We start from the raw sequence: 18,933 nt of genomic DNA on the forward strand, positions 1-18,933 counted from the left end.
GCTCCCGGGTCACACTCAGGACACAAGGGTAGGCTGCTCCTGGGCCAGACTCGAGACACAAGGGCAGGCTGTTCCCCAGTCACACTCTGGACACAAGGGCAGGCTGCTCCCGGGTCACACTCAGGACACAAGGGCAGGCTGCTCCCCGGTCAGACTCTGGACACAAGGTCAGGCTGCTCCCGGGTCAGACTCGGGACTCAGGGGCAGGCTGCTTTCGGGTCACACTCAGGACAAAAGGGCAGGCTGCTCCTGGGTCAGACTCGGGACACAAGGGGCCGACTGTTCCACAGTCACACTCGCGACACAAGGGCAGGCTGCTCCCGGGTCACACTCAGGACACAAGGGCAGGCTGCTCCTAGGTCAGACTCGCGACACATGGGCAGGATGCTCCCGGTTCATACTCGGGACACAAGGGCAGGCTGCTCCTGGGTCATACTCGGGACACAAGGGCAGGCTGCTCCTGGGTCAGACTCGGGACACAAGGGCAGGCTGCTCCCGGGTCAGACTTGGGACACAAGGGCAGGCTGCTCCTGGGTCAGACTCGCGACACATGGGCAGGCTGCTCCCGGGACAGACTCGCGACTCAAGTGCAGGCTGCTCCCTGGTCATACTCGGGACACAAGAGCAGGCTGCTCCCGGGTCAGACTCGGGACACAAGGGCAGGCTGCTCCCCGGTCACACTCTGGAAACAAGGGCAGGCTGCTCCCGGGTCAGACTCAGGACACAAAGGCAGGCTGTTCCCCAGTCACACTCGGGACACAAGGGCAGGCTGCTCCTGTGTCACACTCAGGACACAAGGGCAGGCTGCTCTCGGGTCACACTCGGGACACAAGGGCAGGCTGCTCCTGAGTATGACTCGGAAGCAGCCTCTCTTTGTGTCCTAAGTGTGACTAGAGGGCAGCCTGTCCTTATTTCCCAAGTGCAACCCGTGAGTAGCCTGTCGTTGTGTCCAGAGTGTTAACCTTAAGAACAGCATGCTCGCTTGTCCTGAGTGTGTCCTACAAGCAGTGACTTCATGCCCTGAGAGTCACTCAGATGCCGCAAGGCCTTGTTGGTGTGACCCAGCGGCAGTGATATGATTTGTGCTGACGGCAACTCAGAAGCAGCCTGCCCTTGTGTCCTGAGAGAGACCTACTTTCTGGGGTGTCTCACTGAAGCAGTCTGCCCTTGTGCCCTGAGAGAGGCCTTGCTTCAGGAGTGTCACACAGCAGCAGCCGGTCCTTCTATCCTGAGTGTGACCAGTAGCAGCCTGCCATTATGTTTCGACTATGACCCGGGAAAAGCCTGCCCTTGTGTCTGTAGGGAGACCTTGTTTCTGGAGTGTCACACAAAAGTGGCCCACCTCTGTGTCCTGAGAGAGACCTTGTTTCTGGGTGTCACACAGTAGCAGCCTGCCGTTGTCTCTGAGAGAGACCTTGTTTCTGGGTGTCACACAGTAGCAGCCTGCCGTTGTCTCTGAGAGAGACCTTGTTTCTGGGTGTCACACAGTAGCAGCCTGCCCTTGTTTCTGGAGGGAGACCTTGTTTCTGGGTGTCACACAGTAGCAGCCTGCACTTGTGTCTGGCGAGAGACCTTGTTTCTGGGGTGTCACATAGTAGCAGCCTGCCCTTGTGTCTGGCGAGAGACCTTGTTTCTGGGGTGTCACACAGTAGCAGTCTGCCCTTGTGTCTGGCGAGAGACCTTGTTTCTGGGGTGTCACACAGTAGCAGCCTGCCCTTGTGTCTGGAGAGACCTGGTTTCTGGGGTTCACACAGTAGTAGCCTGCTCTCTCTGAGGTGCAAGGCTCACTTCCTTCCAGACCGTTCAAGCACCTGTCTTTGCACAGGTCACACACTCATTAGCAGTGATCATTGTATCATGTGCTTCTTATCATAAATAATTCTAGTTGTATCCCTGATTTATAATTCAGTTTCTGCTTTAACAGTTCTACACACAAAGCAAAACTCTGCTCAGCACATCCTGACCGACTGTGTACAAAGCAGCGTGGCAAAGAACGGAAAGGACAGTAAAGTGCCGCCCCCTTGTGGCGATGACTCGATCTGGTACCAGAACAAGTGTTACTACTTTTCTGAAGCTGAAGGAAACTGGACGGTGGCCAAGGACTCGTGCGCTGTATTGAACTCCTCCCTGGCGATGATTGACACCCGGAAGGAACTGGTAAGAGCACACTGTCTGCTGTGAACCTCTGTTATCTTCCAAATGCTGAATTGTCAACCTTCTTGTTTCCCTATGCCTGCTGAAGCTGCTCTATTTCCCACTGTGGCCTTCCCTGAGGAGAGGGAGGCACAGATACTGCGTTCATATGATTAGTTCTCAGGGCATGGGGCTGGGACGTTTTTAAAATAAGAGGTCAAGGATTTAGGGCACGGGGGGGCGTTTAGGGCTCAGGGCAGAGTGGGGCTGGGGTGTTTTTAGTGTTGGAGTGGGATTTGTTTTTAGGAGTTATGGCAGGGTGTTGGGCTATTTTTAGTGCTGGGGTCTGGGTAGAACCCAGGGCAGGTGGCTGGGTTTTAGGACTCAGGGCTGCTGTTAGGGCATAATCTTAACCACACATACGATTTTACCAATTGTGCCATTACAATTAAATTCGTTGTAAAGGCATGCATGGTAAAGGTATGCGTGGTTAAGACACTGTCGTTATTACGACTGCTGCGTTAAGGCAGGCGTGGTTAGGGAATTCGTAGTTCCGACATGCAACCTTTTAAGCTACTAGGTGCCCACTCTCCCATTACTGGCAGGATGGGAGGGAGGAGCTTGGCCCAGCCTCACTTACACTTGATTAGGCTGTTTCTTGTTCCCACACAAAGCGCTTAATGACCCTGCGTTGTCACTTCAGTCAACTTGCATGCAGGGCATGTGAGGTAGGGAATACCATGCATTTCAAAGACACTGTCTAGAAGCTTCTCCCACCTTCCAGAACCAGGGCACCAGTGTATAAAAGAAGGACCTCAGCCACCCCCACTTCAGTGCACTTCTGGACCCTCTCCAGCGTAAACGAGACTCTTGGCACAAAACCTGAGAAGGTAAACCACCAGCAGGACTAATCTGGGACTGTATCCGACCCACAGTCAATCGTGGTCGGCTTGAACTTTTGACTTCGATCAGGTCCAGCGCGATCAGATGGCGGCGGTTGGTGCTTTATGTTTTAGGCGCAATATTGCAGTTTATTCTTGAAAAATTCCTAACTCCGGCCTACTGATTGGATTTTTGTCATTGTTGTCTTGTTTTATTCATTAAATTAAGCTCTATTTTTAAAGCTGGTGTGGGATCTTTTTGTGTGGTGTTTACACTGTTTTACTGTTTACCTTACACTTTATTTCTAAGTTAAGCCTGACTGCTCTGTGCCAACATACCAAGAGGTTGAGCACCTGTTTATTTGGAGTTTGCTTGAGCCTTACACTGACTAATATTGTGGTTGCTGCTTGACCCGGGCTCACGCCCTAGTTAACCAGTAACCCAATTTCTAACTCTAGCATTTGATTTCACATTATATTTTGAACATAAACTTACCTTTCACATTTTCGCTTTCAGGGTTTCATTGTGCGTCTCAAAGGGCAATTCGATTACTGGATTGGCTTAAGGAAGGCCCCAGATGACACATGGAAATGGACAAATGGCAGTGAATTTAAGAAGCTGTAAGTTATAATTAGTGTGCAACAGCATCAAGTATATTTCATTGCCACCATTTTTAGATAAATATGATCTTCTCACTATTGACACCTACGTTTTGTGTGTTCAATGCATCGAAATCATGTCAGTAATGTAGTATTGAAAGACACACAAATGATGGACGGAATGCAGAGCAAATCAAACATTCACCCTCAATCAAGAGATCTGGGTTAAATCCATCATTCTTTTGCTCACCATACCACCCCAGTTTAGAGCCAGCCATATGCATATCAGTCTTGATGCTGTGCCTCATTGGAACAGTCCAGCCTGAACTGGCAAGTCAGGTCCTCCTGGGACCGAAACAAGCATCCTGGGATCGATTTTGGGGCTTTAGGCTTCATCAGGCAGGCTAGCTTGAATCCAGTAGCACAGTAAGCCTGGGACCTACGTCTGGGCATACCCGGTGCACTTAGGGCAAGAAAGCAAAAGACACACAGATAATGGATTGAATGCAGAGCAAATCAAACATTCACCCCCAGTCAAGAGATCTGCGTAAAATCCATTGTTCTTATGCTCACCATGGCACACCAGTTTAGACCCAGCCATATACAAATCACTCTTGACCCTGTGCCTCATGGGAACAGTTCAGCCCGAACTGCCAAGCCAGGTCCTCCCTAGACCGGAAACAAGCATCCTGGGACCGGTTTCGGGGCATCATCCTTGATCAGCCAGGCTAGTTTGAATCCAGTTGGCACAGTGAGCCCGGGACCCACGTCTGGGTATACCCAGTGCAGTTAGGGCGAGAATGCAAAAGACACACAGATGATGGATGGAATGCAGAGCAAATCAAACATTCACCCCCATTCAAGATATCTTGGTTAAATCCATAGTTCTTTTGCTCACCAAGACTGATTTGCATATGGCTGGGTCTAAACTGTGGTGACCCAAGTAAGGCCTCAAAAGGTATAGTTATATATGTATGGCACAGTGAATTTTAAAGCATTGAACTAGTTTTGTCGAATAAATCTGGGAAACTTAATGCCCTGGACCATAAAAGATGATGGAATCCAGCAATGCAGGGGTAAAATAGTAAATGCTTCCCCCCTCTCTCTCCTGTCCCAGTAAGTACCACCCATATGTTCAGAGTTTCACTGGGAATACATACAGGGCAGCGGTCATGTTCTGTTCTGTGTCCTAAAGTCTCTTTGTCTGTCAATCATAAAAAGTAGATTGCTCTATTTTTTCAATATGTTGTTAGGCGGTGTCCTGCACTACTTACAAAAAACGTACTGTATTGAAAAATTAGAGTTTGGTGAGTCGCGCAGAAGAAAAGAAATGCGTGGCTCGCCAAACTCTTTTTTCCAATATTGTACGTTTTTCGTAAGCAGCGCAGCTCGCCGCTGTGCCACACTGCCTACTAAAAGTATATAATATTGACAAATAGAGTTTGGCGAGCCGCGCCATAGAAAAGAAAAGTGCTGCCGCCGTTGTTAAAGATAGAGGCGTGCCTCGCTATGTGTGCAGGGTGAAGCAGGAGAGCTTGTCGTGCCTGCAACAGCAGCGAGGAGAAAGCCTTTAATAAAATAGTGCTCACAGACTTTAAATAAAGCATACAAAGTAACAACACATGTAAGAGGGCCAGTCCTCATGAGCGGTTACAAAAGGAGAAAAGGCGGTACTAAGGAGGGACTACTAAGCCTATTCACAAATTAAAAACAACCATTTTGAAAGGACAGTAACAGGAGCCTACTGAAAAAATGGGCAGAAAATGGGAGGAGCTTCAAGTCCATACCAGAATACAGCATGTCTCAAAGAGAGAGTGCAAGCTCTGCTTAGGGGAGACCTAAAAAGGGTGATCGGGCCTATGCACTGAATTATCGGCCAATTAGCCTAATGGATGGCGTATAATCTTTGCACATTTACTTCTGGCTAAAATTCAGATTTCGATTTCCAACAATAATATGCTTTCCCCTTTCCAAGCTGGATTTCTGAACAAAACTAACACCTTGGACCAGGTCTTTCACTTTTTACTCTTGTATTTGAAGGTTGTGGAAATTGGAAAGGGTTCTATGTATGTGGCTTTTGTGGATCTAAAGTAAGCTTTTAACTGAGTTCCACATAAAAAAATATGGGGTATCCTTTTGGCTATGGGCATGCCACCGGTCTTTTTAAATCTTGTGATACACCTCAGTGAAGCTAATTTTGCACAGTTACAATGGAGTACCCAAGGTGACATTACTGAGCGCTTCCCTATAGGTCGTGGTGTTTGGCAAGGTTGCGTTTTAGCCCTTGCGTTATTTATATTCATTATTTCTCAATGACATTTTTTATTTTTTTTGTCCCTCAGTACCACTGATGCCCCTATAATGGCAGGTATCAAAATGCCAATATTATTATTTGCGGATAATACCTTGTTAATTTCTAAGACACCAGGGGCCCTGCAGCATTTGCTGCTTCTTTTTGAGGAATTCTGCAATGCTTGGGGTCTCAAGATTAACACCTAAAAAATGAAATATATGTTGTTTAAGCAACCTAGAAGTTATAGAGGAAGAATAATGTTGGGAGGTATGCCACATGAGTGTACACGTGTGTATCTAGCTTGGTGTTACTTTGACATCTGATATGGCTTAGAAATCCCAAGTGGATGCTGCACCCTTGAAGCTCAGGCAGATTAGCAGGATCATTCTATGACTGTACACAGTAAAAGAAATCACACACCATGTGGGGAATTCTCGATCCATATTTACCAGTGGCAGTATTAGTGCTTTTAGTTCTGCCAGCTAAGCCGTGCAGTCTCCAAGAGACTGTGTTTTTGTGCAATTTGGATGAAATTTTCCATCCTGCATCCGTCCTTTAACGATAGCACACACAACGCTATATTGCTGTTTACTCCCTATGGCCGGTTTCACAGATCCATCAGTATAAATAATGTATTCTTACTGATCTAGAGGCATCATTTCATTTGGTAGAGGATGTTCTTGTTCGTATTGCAGAAATGCTTGCGTTTTTAAATTTGGGTTGTACCTGTATTCTACATCTGTTGCAGTGAGAGAATTAGCCCATTTTATCCATCTTGGATGTAAGGCTTTTGCATGGCAACGCTTGCCTTTGTTGCAGCCTCTAAAGCTGGAACTGGGGTCAAGACTATTATACGTTTCCTTTGAGCAAGGGCCCTTTCTCTGACTACAGCAGTCTGTACTGCTGTTAGAATTTTTTCTGTAGTGCGAAACACATCTCAGCATTTGTGTACCAGTGAGATTTATATGCTATTGGTACTTTTTCACCTTCATTATATGTTAAATAGGTGTACCCTGATTGACCCCCAACTATTCTGATCACCAGGTTGCGTACGTTTACGCTTGTCTGTAAGTGTTTGGAAGCTATCATGACAGCTTATAAGGCACGAAGTGTATTTGTGTGTTCCTGTATCCATTGTCTAACTGAAAAGTCAGGTTTTATTAAATCGTAGAAAGGTTTAACTCTTTCTGTGTAATCCAAAATGTATGTTCTGCCAAAATTAAGGAATCCTAGTATTGGTTGTATGTTTTTTAATGATTTCGAAGGTTGGAGCAGCGCACACTTTTCTAAGAAGTTGGCTGTTAGGCTTTTTCCTTCACTTGAAAGCTCATATCCTTGGAGAAGGCCATTTCCGGTGGGCTATTTTCGATTTTTTTAAAGTTCAATTTGTAACCCTCAGAGGCAAATCCCAAAATGATGGTATTCACTCTGTTCAAGTGTTCCTCCAGGTCATCGTCTGTTAAATAAATATCATCCACAGAGGACAATGCCTCTTCATCCAGATTTTGAAGTAATTCAGTTACTCTGGCTGAAAACAACCCCGGGCTGTTCTTATACCCCTGGGGATACCGACAAAATTGCTGCTGAGACCCTAGTGCTGAGAATCCTGTCAAGTATCTGTTCTCAGGTGCTATATTTTGGCAAAAGAATCCATTTGAGATATCTATTGTGTTTTGTATTTCTTCCGCACAATGTTATTCATTAATGCTGCACTGTGTGCATTCTGAACTGCAAATGTTTAAATGTCTGTAATCTAAAACTAAACAATATGAATTGTCTGCTTTTGATATTGGAAACAAAGGGTTATTAATTTGACTGGTGCAATTTTCAATCACCCCTTGATATTCAAGTTGATCTAAGATCCTCCTGACCTGTTGTTTAGCTTCTTGCTTTATAGGATACTGCCTTTGTGCAGTTGGAGTGTTTTTTAGTGGAATAATGTGGTGGGTTGAATCCTCATCCCATCCAACATGGTTTTTGTATAATGCTGGAGCATTGGCTACTGCCCACTCCTGTGCATATGTATATTTTAAATGTTTTGGAACGTGGTCGGAAAATGCTGGTAAAATTAACGTTTCTCCCCTAGGGCAATCCATGATGAATGCCGGTGGCCAATCTTGTTCAGCTAACAAAATGTCATTGCCAAATGTCAGGTTCTCCCAAAAGAGACCTCTAACTGTCCTACCTTTGTCCCCCTCCATCTGAAGTGTTATTTCCTACAATTTATGGGGGACACTTACCTTAGTATCAGGTGTTTCCACCGTGATATTATCATTCAAGTCCGCTGTCACCAGAAATTCCATCAGGTTTTGGTGAGCTATTGTTACTTCTGCCACACTGTCTAGCATCGTCAGAGCCCATTCCCCGTTCAGTAGTCGAGTCCTCAGAATTCTGGGCATGTCTGATCTTTAGACCTGCAGCCTTCTTCTTTTTGATCTGTGGTTTTGGCTTGGCCTTATATTCTTTTTTAGAAGTATAATCTTGAGCGTTCTGCTTGTCTCTAGAATTGGTACGCTCTTCTTGTCTGTACGACCGTCCTTCTCTCTCTGAGTTTTTCGATGAACTCTGAAAGGAACAAAAGGAACGTGTATCAGTACCCTGATACCTGTCAGGTTTCCTAATGTTATCCCTATTCCTAAGGTTATACCTCCTTTCAAAGGGGTCCTGTGTAGGAGATCTACCTCTAGATTGAGATCTGTTTTCTTTAACCCCTTCGGCGCTGCACACATTTTCCTGCTCTGTGGGAGAATTAATGAGTGGGTGTGTTTCGGGCGGCCCCCGGCCATCCTCAGCACATGCCCACCGTGACGTCAGACGGCCGCGGGCCGTCCTGAGCACCGAAGAGGTTAATATTTAGTTTTTTGTTATTGTCCCACTTCTTTTTAGAAGAAGTAGCTGTCTGCTTGAAAGTCTCCTTCTCGGAGCTCCCCATGAGTTATGGTTTTAATGCTTACCCACCCAAACATGTTCCTGCCTAACTCTGCATACGCAGTTTCAATTATTTTTGGCAGTTCATGCTCCTGTTCTAAAGGACCGAACTCCCTTAGGCGCTGATGGATTGCCACTGATACTGCTTCCCCTTTAATATTTGCTAATATTATAGTTGATACCTGGGCATAGTAACCTAGTAACTTCATCCCTAAGTTCAGAGCAGCATCTGCTCCGTACTCATTTTGTATTTGTCTTAACATGTCTGGTACTATTGCTAATAACAATAATAATAATACAGCCATTTATAGAGCGTGAACAGCTACCTCCAAAGAGGTGTCCCGGCGCTATAGTAACAGGTGGCAAGCGAGAGTCGCGTAACGACCAAGGATCCCAGGAAATTAATGTAGGTTAAATAATAACCTAATGTATTTGCAATAGTAAATAATGCCCTATGCAATAAATTATTGTAGGTAAGTGCCCCTTTTTGTATGGTCACCCCCACTTTTTGCTCAAATATGCTCATGGTAATGACTCTGCTGTCCAGACCCCAATGTCTGTGCTCTCTTCTAAAACTGTCATGTTCAACTTGGTAATCCAAATTGGCAAAAGCTTTACCTCCTTATAAGTCCCTAGCATATTCAACGAGGGGTGCCCATGGCATTTGCAGTAGAGGGGTCAGACGGGATACCATGAGATCTGGTATATATGGCAGTGAAAACTGTACCCCACGAGGTACAGTCCTCTAGTTATTGTGTGATCCCCATGGGCAAGCAGATTGTTGGCATTCTGTGTTTTTCATAAGGACTAGTATTTGGGAATACTGCTTCTAGCGGTTTTATTTTCTGAGCTGTCCAGAATGTCATTTGTTCACGTTTTGTGGGCATTTTACCCATTACATCATGTAACGTTTGTGATGTAATTTTAGTTGTTGTGTTTTGAACTTGAGCTGTATTTGTTGTTGCCATTGATGGCTGGACTGTAAATATCCTCATGACGTATTGCGTCATGTTTCTGTAAAACATTATTAATTCTTTGCGAAATATGAGTAAGTCTGGTCCTGGCATTGTTTCAATGTCAGGATGTGGTGTATAAGTTGCCAATATTGGCCATGTCGCTCCTTCTCTTCGAGCGGACCGAGTCTTACTCTTCTTCTTATATGGGGTGGGGAACCTTTAAACCAGTATAAGTGTTCCTGGTACATAAGCGGAACCTCTATGTCCTCAAATGGATAATAGTCCGCTGGTGCATCACCTTCTGTGTAGAAGTGAAATGTTTTTGTTCTTGCATTTGCTGCTTGTAATATAGCCCACGAGTAAAATACCTTTGTTCTATAAGATTTGTGTGCCTCAATCACAAAAGCTACTATGCCACCCCTGGCTGTTACACCATGGGCAAGCAGTTTCAAGGTGACTGTGTTTCTAAAATTCTCTGCAATCGGAATTGCATTTGCATTGTCTTCATCATCTGTGAGGTGCAAGTTTTGCACAACTCCTCCCACGTTATCTGCGTCTTCAGTCATTGTTTTAGAGACAAAGAATTATTCCAGAAAGTTTAAGATAAAGTGTTTGCACAATTTTAGGAACTTTGTGTCCTTCAAACTTGATTAACCTACAGCCAATAAATAGGATGTTTGTCTACTCAGACGTCTCTGGTGTTTTGTGAATAGGGATTTTTGAGAATAGCACGACTGAACTACTCAGATTCTACTGTTAGATAAGTACCCAACCAACGTCAGCAGCACCATGTTGTGTAGTTCCTATAGAAAATATGCAGGATCTGCGTGTTTAGACAACATACACTGTACAATTGGTGTCAGATGAACTCTGATCACCCCCACCGGGTATACTGGACTTTCTGTATCAGCTAGCTCACAGTGCCACTATAATCTCCTCTTATCAAGGAGAGATAAGTTTCTGCCAACCTCAGAACATGACAACCCAGATCCCTCAGGACCGTAGAAAAAATGTACTACCTTTCGCTTGATAGCGAGGAAGGAACAAGCGCGCTGAGTCAGAGAGTTCCACCAAGTGCCTGTGGTGGTCTGTTCTTAGCGCTGCTGCACCTGCAAAAAACGCTGCTTTTTTTTGTTTTTTTTTTAAACTGTATGAATTGAAAGCTTTTAACCACTTTTAAATTGTACCTTTGCACATGAACGCTGCACTGAGTTCGCCTCACTCCTAGCTCCCCCTCACTTCCGCTTTGGAGCACTTCCGATTTTGTGACGGCCTAGTGTCTTCAGGAGAGCCAGCCGCTGCACAGCAGGGCTGAGTGTTGGGTAGGAGGAGTCACACGCTTAATAGCGAGGAAGGAACAAGCGCGCTGAGTCAGAGAGTTCCACCAAGTGCCTGTGGTGGTCTGTTCTTAGCGCTGCTGCGCCTGCAAAAAACGGTGCTTTTTTTTTTTTTTTTAAACTGTATGAATTGAAAGCTTTTAACCACTTTTAAATTGTACCTTTGCACATGAACGCTGCACTGAGTTTGCCTCACTCCTAGCTCTCCCTCACTTCCGCTTTGGAGCACTTCCGATTTTGTGATGGTCTAGTGACTTCAGGAGAGCCAGCCGCTGTACAGCAGGGCTGAGTGTTGGGTGGGAGGAGTTACACGCTTAATAGCGAAGATGGAGCAAGCGCGCAGCGGGCGCGCAGCAGGCCTGTCTGCGCCCGACCGGGACCAGGGGCCAGGACCCCTGGATCTTGCCTCCTATACTCCATAAAGGAACTCTAGCTCCTAAACCAAGGTACGGCTCAACGCAATAATAACGTAGCCACCACACTAAGGTCTGAAGGGCTACTGAGAACTCATATGGACACTTAGAGCCTAAATCACACTACACACTATCAGAGGCCGGTGCGGACCGATAGCCCACAGGGACTCAGGATCGCTACCCTTAACACACGCTCACTGCAGAAACACAATCTTGAGGTATTCTCGCTCCTTCAAGATGACACCCTGGACATCTTAGGTATTACAGAAACTTGGCTCGAAGAATCCTCATACCCAGACTTAGCAGCCGCCATGCCCCCAAACTATGCGGCAGTATGCCACAATCGACCTGGTAGTTCTAGAGGGGGCAGAGTGACGATCCTGTACAACTGTCAACTAAAGGCAGAGACTCTCTGCGCTGAAAGCATTGAGGGGGGTGAGGTGTTGGAGGCCAAGTTCCACTCCAAGACAGCATGCCTAGTCATCCTGGTATTCTATCGTCCGCCACGAATGCCACCTAGGTTCATTGAACGTTTCACAGAACTAGTCAACGACTTCCGCTCTCGCTAACAACATGTGGTGGTGATGGAGGACTTCAACCTGCACTGGGACCAGACCCCCAAAGACAGCCAGGCCAAACAGTTAGATGAGGCACTGACCTTCCTAGAACTCCAGCAACTAGTAAACGGGCCCACTCACGACAAAGGCCACACACTCGGTCTGGTCATCCCTCCCCTCCACTTGTCCCATTCCTATTAACCCCTGCCCCTGGTCTGACCACTTTATACTTAGCGGCCGGTTCCCACTACCTAAGCAAGCAGCCAGCCCACCCTCAGATTGGAAAGTGCTGCGGAGCTGGAATAAAATGAGTGCCGACGACCTGGTTACTACTCTACAGGAATTAGCTACTTCCACGCTTATACAGGGAAATCTTGATTTAGGAAGTGCTGCCCTAACGGCAAGGTTACAGAATGCTATTGACAGGGTAGCCCCAACATGCAGGGTAAGAATTGTGGACAAAGGTAAGGGGGCCCCCTGCTTCAATGATGCTCTAAAAAACCTGAAACAAACCCTCCGCCAATGCGAGAGAGCCTGGCGGAAAGCCTATGACCCAGGTGCCCGGTCAGAATATAATGCTACGTTTGCAACCTACAAAAAGGCAATTCACTCTAGGAAAGCAGAATTCTACGAAGCCAATTTACAAATGTGGACAACACCCAAAAAGAGACGTTTCGGATCTTGAAAGAGCTGAGACAAGTCAGGGAGCAGAAACCCTCCTTCTCCTCGGAAGACTGTAACAACTTCCAGTCTTTTTTCGCAATGAAAGTGAAGGACTTACTAACGGAAATCCACTCCACCCCCAAGCTCCCGTGCATCTTGGCGCCAACACCACCGCCCCCCATCTTCGACAATCACCACCTTTCCTACTCCTACGCATGACTCCCTGTCTCAGCTAATAGGACGGGTGAAGTCAGGGTCGCCTGCAGACCCCTGCCCACCCAGGATCTTCAAGGTAGCCCTACCAGGGATAGGAAACGAGGTCCTCTCACTCCTGAATCAATCCTTTGTAACAGGACATGTTTCCTCCAACTTTATGGAAGCACGTGTCATGCCACTTCTGAAAAAACCTGGGGCCAGCACAAAAAACCTAAAAATGTTTAGGCCGATCTCCCAACTCTCTTTCCTGGCAAAAGTGCTGTAACAGCTCGTGCTAAAATCCTTGTCCAACCATATAGAAGCCAACCACCTCCTACAATTCAACCAGGCAGGGTTCAGGGCGCATCACAGCACAGAATTGGTGATGCTGTCTGTACTAGACGAATTTAGAATAAGGGGCGATAAGAAAAAGCCATGTGCCCTGGTTTTACTGGACCTATCCGCGACATTTGACACGGTCAATCATGACCAATTAATGTCGCAGATTTTGGAGCTGGGCATCCAGGGCACGGCCCTTGTATGGCGGACCTCCTTCCTCAAAGACCGCTCCCAGAGAATACAGCTGAACGACCATGTGTCCGACCTAGGACTACTCTTGTGCGGGGTACCGCAGGGCTTGGCACTATCACCCCTCCTTTTCAATGCCTACCTTCAGCCCCTGATAGCGGCACTGAACCAAATGGAGTGTCAAATCTACAACTACACCGATGACACTCAAATCATCATTCAGATAGATAATGCCCCGACCGCCCACACAAGATTTCAAAACATCCTGAAATTCACTGTTAACTGGATGACGGCCAACTCCCTCAAAATCAATCCTGATAAAACTGAAGTACTGGCCGTCACCTCAGACTCCAACCTTTGGAGGGAACTTTTTTGGCCACAAGAACTCGGCACATGCCCGGAGTCGGCCGTGGCAGTAAAAAGCCTGGGCATCAAAATTGATGCCAAACTCTCCATGACCCAGCAGGTATCAACAGTGGTGGGAATATGTACAGGCATGCTGAGACAGCTGCGCAAGCTTACCCCCCTTCTCACCTTCAATACACTCAGGATGGCAGTGTCTGCTTTGATACTATCATGCCTCGACTACGGTAACTCCTTGTATATCGGCCTCCCGGGTACTCTGCTGGCCAGATTACAGGTTATCATGAATGATGCTGCTAGACTAATCTTTAGAGTGCCCAGGCGAGCCCATGCATCACCTCTCCTTAGACAGTTGCACTGGCTCCCGGTTAGACAGAGAACAAAGTTCAAGGGCCTCTGCATCGCACATAAGGCCATCTATGGCCAAGTCCCTAGCAATATCAAAGACCGCTTAGCCAAATATATTCCCAGCAGGGTGCTACGGTCCTCTGATGCCAGCCTTCTGGCTTGCCCCCGTTTCAACTTCTCCTCGAAAGGAGGAAGAGCATTCTCTTCATCCATCCCACATATATGGAACAACCTGCTAGAGAAGGTATGCAAGGAATACACCCTTCTCCCGTTCAGGAAGAAACTGAAAACAGTACTCTTTGCGGAGGCCTAGGCCGTAATCTAAACTTCCACACTCCCCCACATGCAAGGGAAAGGATCTCTCTGATAGCGCTTAGAGACCTGAAGGTGATAATGCGCTCTACAAATAACAATTAAAAATAACCATAACAATTTTGCTCGGTCACCCGTGCTTACTTAGTTTGTCTCCGAGAGATGCACTGATTGAAACAAGCTGGGCGTTTTCAATAATCATTTATTGAACAGTTGTTCTGGTGTAGAATAGATGTGCTGCAACAACCGTTAGACAGTATAAGATATGAATGATTAACAGTACTATGAAAGTAAAAGGATGGTATAGTTCTACCATCTTACTAAAATCATGAATACATTTGAGTAAATAAACACATGATAAAAGATGTGTACTACTACGATGCTTCCCTATCTAGATGTACCTAAATGTACCTAGCATGGGTGTAGGTGTTAAGCCAAGAAATTCCTCTAGGATCTAGTCAACCCCATTACCTTAAGTGAGAGTGTGGGACCCCATCCTGGTCTAGAGTTGGACACCCCGCAATGGATGTTAGACCACTGGGAGCTGGAGCGCCTGCATGCAGCAACCTCAGCATCTCTGGTCAGTGTGTCGGCCGGAAAGTCTCGGTCTCCTCTAGCTATCTTAGCAAGATGTGATATATATATAACCGTAGGTCTCCCCAGGGGTCCTACCTTGCTGTATTACTGTGTCGGCCTAAGGATGACGTCGGAATGAACTTTATACATAGATTTTATACAGGAGATGGCTGTCCTGCTGTGCTTCCGAGAACCCCCATGCATAATGTATGAGATTTTGAACTTATGAAAACCTGCGTTCTGAGTGCAGTGTAATATCTAGGTAAAAGATCAGTCCCTGTAAACCGTGACAAGTGTAATGTAGGGAGAGAATATAGGTGAAGGGTAACGAGTTTACCGAGGCATATATTATAGTACCTATATGGAATATAACCGCTAGTAACAATGTTCAACCCTAAAACACAGGACCAGGGGCCAGCTGTACAAAGTTTTTTGGGGGTCGCACATGGTATTATTGTAATGTACAAAGCCCTGTTTGCGATTCGGTAACCTGTTACCAAATCGCAAATTGGGTTTGTGACTCGGGATTAGGAAGGGATGTGTTTAGGGTGTCTCTTCCTCATACTGAATCTCAGTGGTATGTGTAAACGTTTTGCGAGCGGAATGCAGTCACAAAACGTATACACTAAAACACGTGCACAGTAGAGAACTCCCTACTCCATATTTCCAAATCCAGGAAAACACCCCATGGGCTTAGACTATCAATATCCCATTCACCCTTATGCGGTCAGTCACTACCACATCTCTCTACAACAATGGCATCCTCCTAATTCAATCCTTTAATGTGAATTTAGCAGTACTGGACGATATTTTCCCTATCATAAAAAGAGCTGTGAACAAGAAGAACCCAACCACTATCCAAAGACACCCCAACGTGCCTGACATCAACCCTGCAACCCTTTGTACACCCTCTACTACATTGGCCTCATCCAGCTCTTTCTTGTGTGATAATCCATGCCCCCACTCTCCATCTCTGCCCACCACTACCCCCGACTCCTCACTCTCATTCCGGTCTGAGTCCCTCTCCTTAAGTCGACGTTCCTGCCCACACACCAGATCCCTTCACAGCCACATCCATGAAGTCCTCCCTCCAGATCCTATTCCCGCAATCCCACCTCTGCTTCCCGAATCACTCCCAACTAGCCCGCCTGACATCACCTCATCGCCTAACAATACTCTGACAACAAATATACCCGTTTTGTTACTCCCTGACAAGACGATCCATACGCCTTCTAGATTGCTCAATCAGCATACTTCCTCCCCCATCAGCATCGCTCAGGCTATCGCTCCTACCAAATTGACAATCCCACTGCAGGATCCATCTGACCTTCAAATTATTCCTTCACTCATTATTAACGCCTCCTCCCAACCTTACCCCGCACCCAACCCATAACCATCTGCCCCTTCACCTCCTCAGAATCTCAACTTGACGAGCTCTCACTTAACCTGCTACATCGTAAGGAAGATATTCTAAGACTTCCCTCCTTAACCACTGAGGTGTTGCTCAACCAAAGACATAACAGCTTGCAGATGAAGCGAGCTGGCTCCCAGCTCATCCTGCTCTCTAACCGCAAACCTCACACGCCTCAGTTTAATTGGAACTTGCGGTGAAAAAAGTAACTCTGTACGCTTCAGAAAGGTAGGAAACTTCGACTTTATTCAGAGCCAGTAGCGTAAGGGACACTTCACAGCTGACCAGTCGAGCAACTGACATGAGAAGAATTTTCACACAGGAACAACACTAGAATCATCATGAAGAGTTCTAGATGGGTTGGGGAATAGGGAAACAAAGAAAGGGCTATAACATTCCTTATGAGTACAACACAACTCCCTTTCCCTTAGATCTCCTCTCGACCGAGGAGATTGACCAATTGCCTCTCAGACAGCGACATCCATGCACTTCTCCTTTCATACACCACAATGAAGACACCACCAAGTTATGTTTGGTGCAAATAAAACCGTCCAAAGTAATCCATGCAGAGTATCGAGTCACAATGCTAGAGGGATTAACAGTGCTAATCTCAAGCCCATCAATCCCAATCGGTTTGTTACAGTCCAATCCAATACCCTCCTGAAATGCATGCTAATTAATTGCAGATCAGTTGTTAGTCATGTATCTGACATCTATAACCTCACCTGCACTCATGAGCTCGACCTTGTTATCCTGACAGAAACCTGGTTAAATGACTCTTTAGCCCCTATTTTAGACCTATCAGTTCCCCCTAGTGACAACATTATTAGACTGGATAGAACTCAGAGAACTGGTGGGGGAGTTGCATGCATTTACCGTAATACCCTAGAGGTAATTAATGCAGCTTCGGATGCCCTTCCTGTGGAAGAATACTTTTGTATCAATATCATTAGCAATGACAGACCTATCTGCAAGCTTCATCTAATTTACTACCCTCCCGGAAAGAACCTAGCCTTCATAGAACATATCATGGAAGTCATCTCAAACAACGCGGACAACAAACAACTCAGACCTTCCATGGAGACTTCAACCTTCACTGGAATGACCTGAATGACCAATTAGTCAACACCTTCAAAGCCTTCCTATCAGAACTCGAGTTGACCCAAATCTGTAATCGCCCCACTCACAATAAAGGCGAGACCCTATACCTAATCATCACAGAACGGGACTCCACTACACTGGAGTCCATTCTGCCTTGCAATTGGACAGACTACTACCATATTACCTTCCTCATTAACGCCAATGTGACCCCAAAACTAGCTCAAGTAAAAAAACAAAAACATTGGAAACAAAATCTACAGAATGTAAACCTCGTAGACCTATCAGCCCTTAGCCACAACTACCTGACCCCCAGGTGGACATGGTGGACGTCCAATGACATAACAGAGCATTACAATACTTCCATCTTATCCACCAAAATTTCTAAACCCTGGTTCAACAAAATCCTCAACAATGAAAGATGCAATTTGCGACTAGCAGAAAGAGCCTGGTGATCCTCTACTTCCATTGAAAAATTGGACGGGCTGAGATCAGTGAGAAACATTTACAACAAAAGAATCAAACTCCTAAGCCAATTCTTTAGAACCCAACTGGACCAAGCAAGAAATTGGCCCAAAAAACTGTTTGAAATTGTCAAGCAACTATCCAACAACCAACCCTACCCACCCGGTACCGGTTCCAATAAGCCTCCTAATTCTGAAGAATTTGCTTCCTTCTTCATGGAAAAAAAACAGTCATTATTATAAAGGAGTTACAGACCATGTGGGAGCTGATACCATCTATCTTCCCCACCATTAACCTTCCATCACAGTCCACTATCCCAATTGGTCACCCTGAGCTCTCCCCCCCAAAAAGTGCCTCCTGGCACACATTCACCCCTTCAAGGAAAGTGACAGTCACTACTTGCTCACATTACTCTAACCATCGAATCACTTCATCGACCCTTTACCTCTGTTTATCTTTAAGGAGATCAAATGGTCTATCCTCCCTCTATGGACTTAGATCGTAAATGCCTCTCTCCTCCAGGACATCATCCCTGATTGTCTAAACGTAGGACAGGTAACCCCTTTCCTAAAAAAAACTAAGGCAGACTGCGCAGACGTAAACAATTTCTGTCCAATCTCCAAAATTCCCACTCTGGCGAAGCTTATCAGGGAAATGTGTACAGATCCAACTCTGCAATCACATAACTCAGTACCAACTCCTAGACCAATACCAGTCTGGTTTCCTCCAGGACCACAGCACAGAAAGAGCTTTCACACACACACACAGTGGACGACGTCCTATCAATGCTGGATCAGAATGAAGCATGTCTTCTCATCCTCCTTGACTTTTCCTCAGCATTTGACACTGTGAAACACGTCAATCTTCTAAACCTCC

At 46.1% G+C, this 18,933-nt stretch overlaps 1 protein-coding gene across 3 annotated transcripts in view; it reads left to right on the top strand.

Moving 5' to 3' along the window:
• Positions 1-18,933, top strand: part of LOC146813013 (C-type lectin domain family 2 member B-like) — a 77,126-nt gene that overhangs the window by 30,111 nt on the left and 28,082 nt on the right. For 2 of the 3 annotated variants that reach the window (XM_085620035.1, XM_085620036.1), the window contains exons 3-4: positions 1,925-2,157; positions 3,532-3,635. In XM_085620035.1, the coding sequence (XP_085476161.1) occupies positions 1,925-2,157; positions 3,532-3,635 (337 nt within the window). Of the gene's footprint in view, positions 1-1,924; positions 2,158-3,531; positions 3,636-18,933 lie in introns of those variants that run through there. The other variant, XM_085620034.1, reaches the window with a different exon arrangement.

This window comes from Triturus cristatus, chromosome 7 (assembly GCF_964204655.1).
Source record: "Triturus cristatus chromosome 7, aTriCri1.1, whole genome shotgun sequence".
In the NCBI taxonomy this organism is placed as follows: domain Eukaryota; kingdom Metazoa; phylum Chordata; class Amphibia; order Caudata; family Salamandridae; genus Triturus; species Triturus cristatus.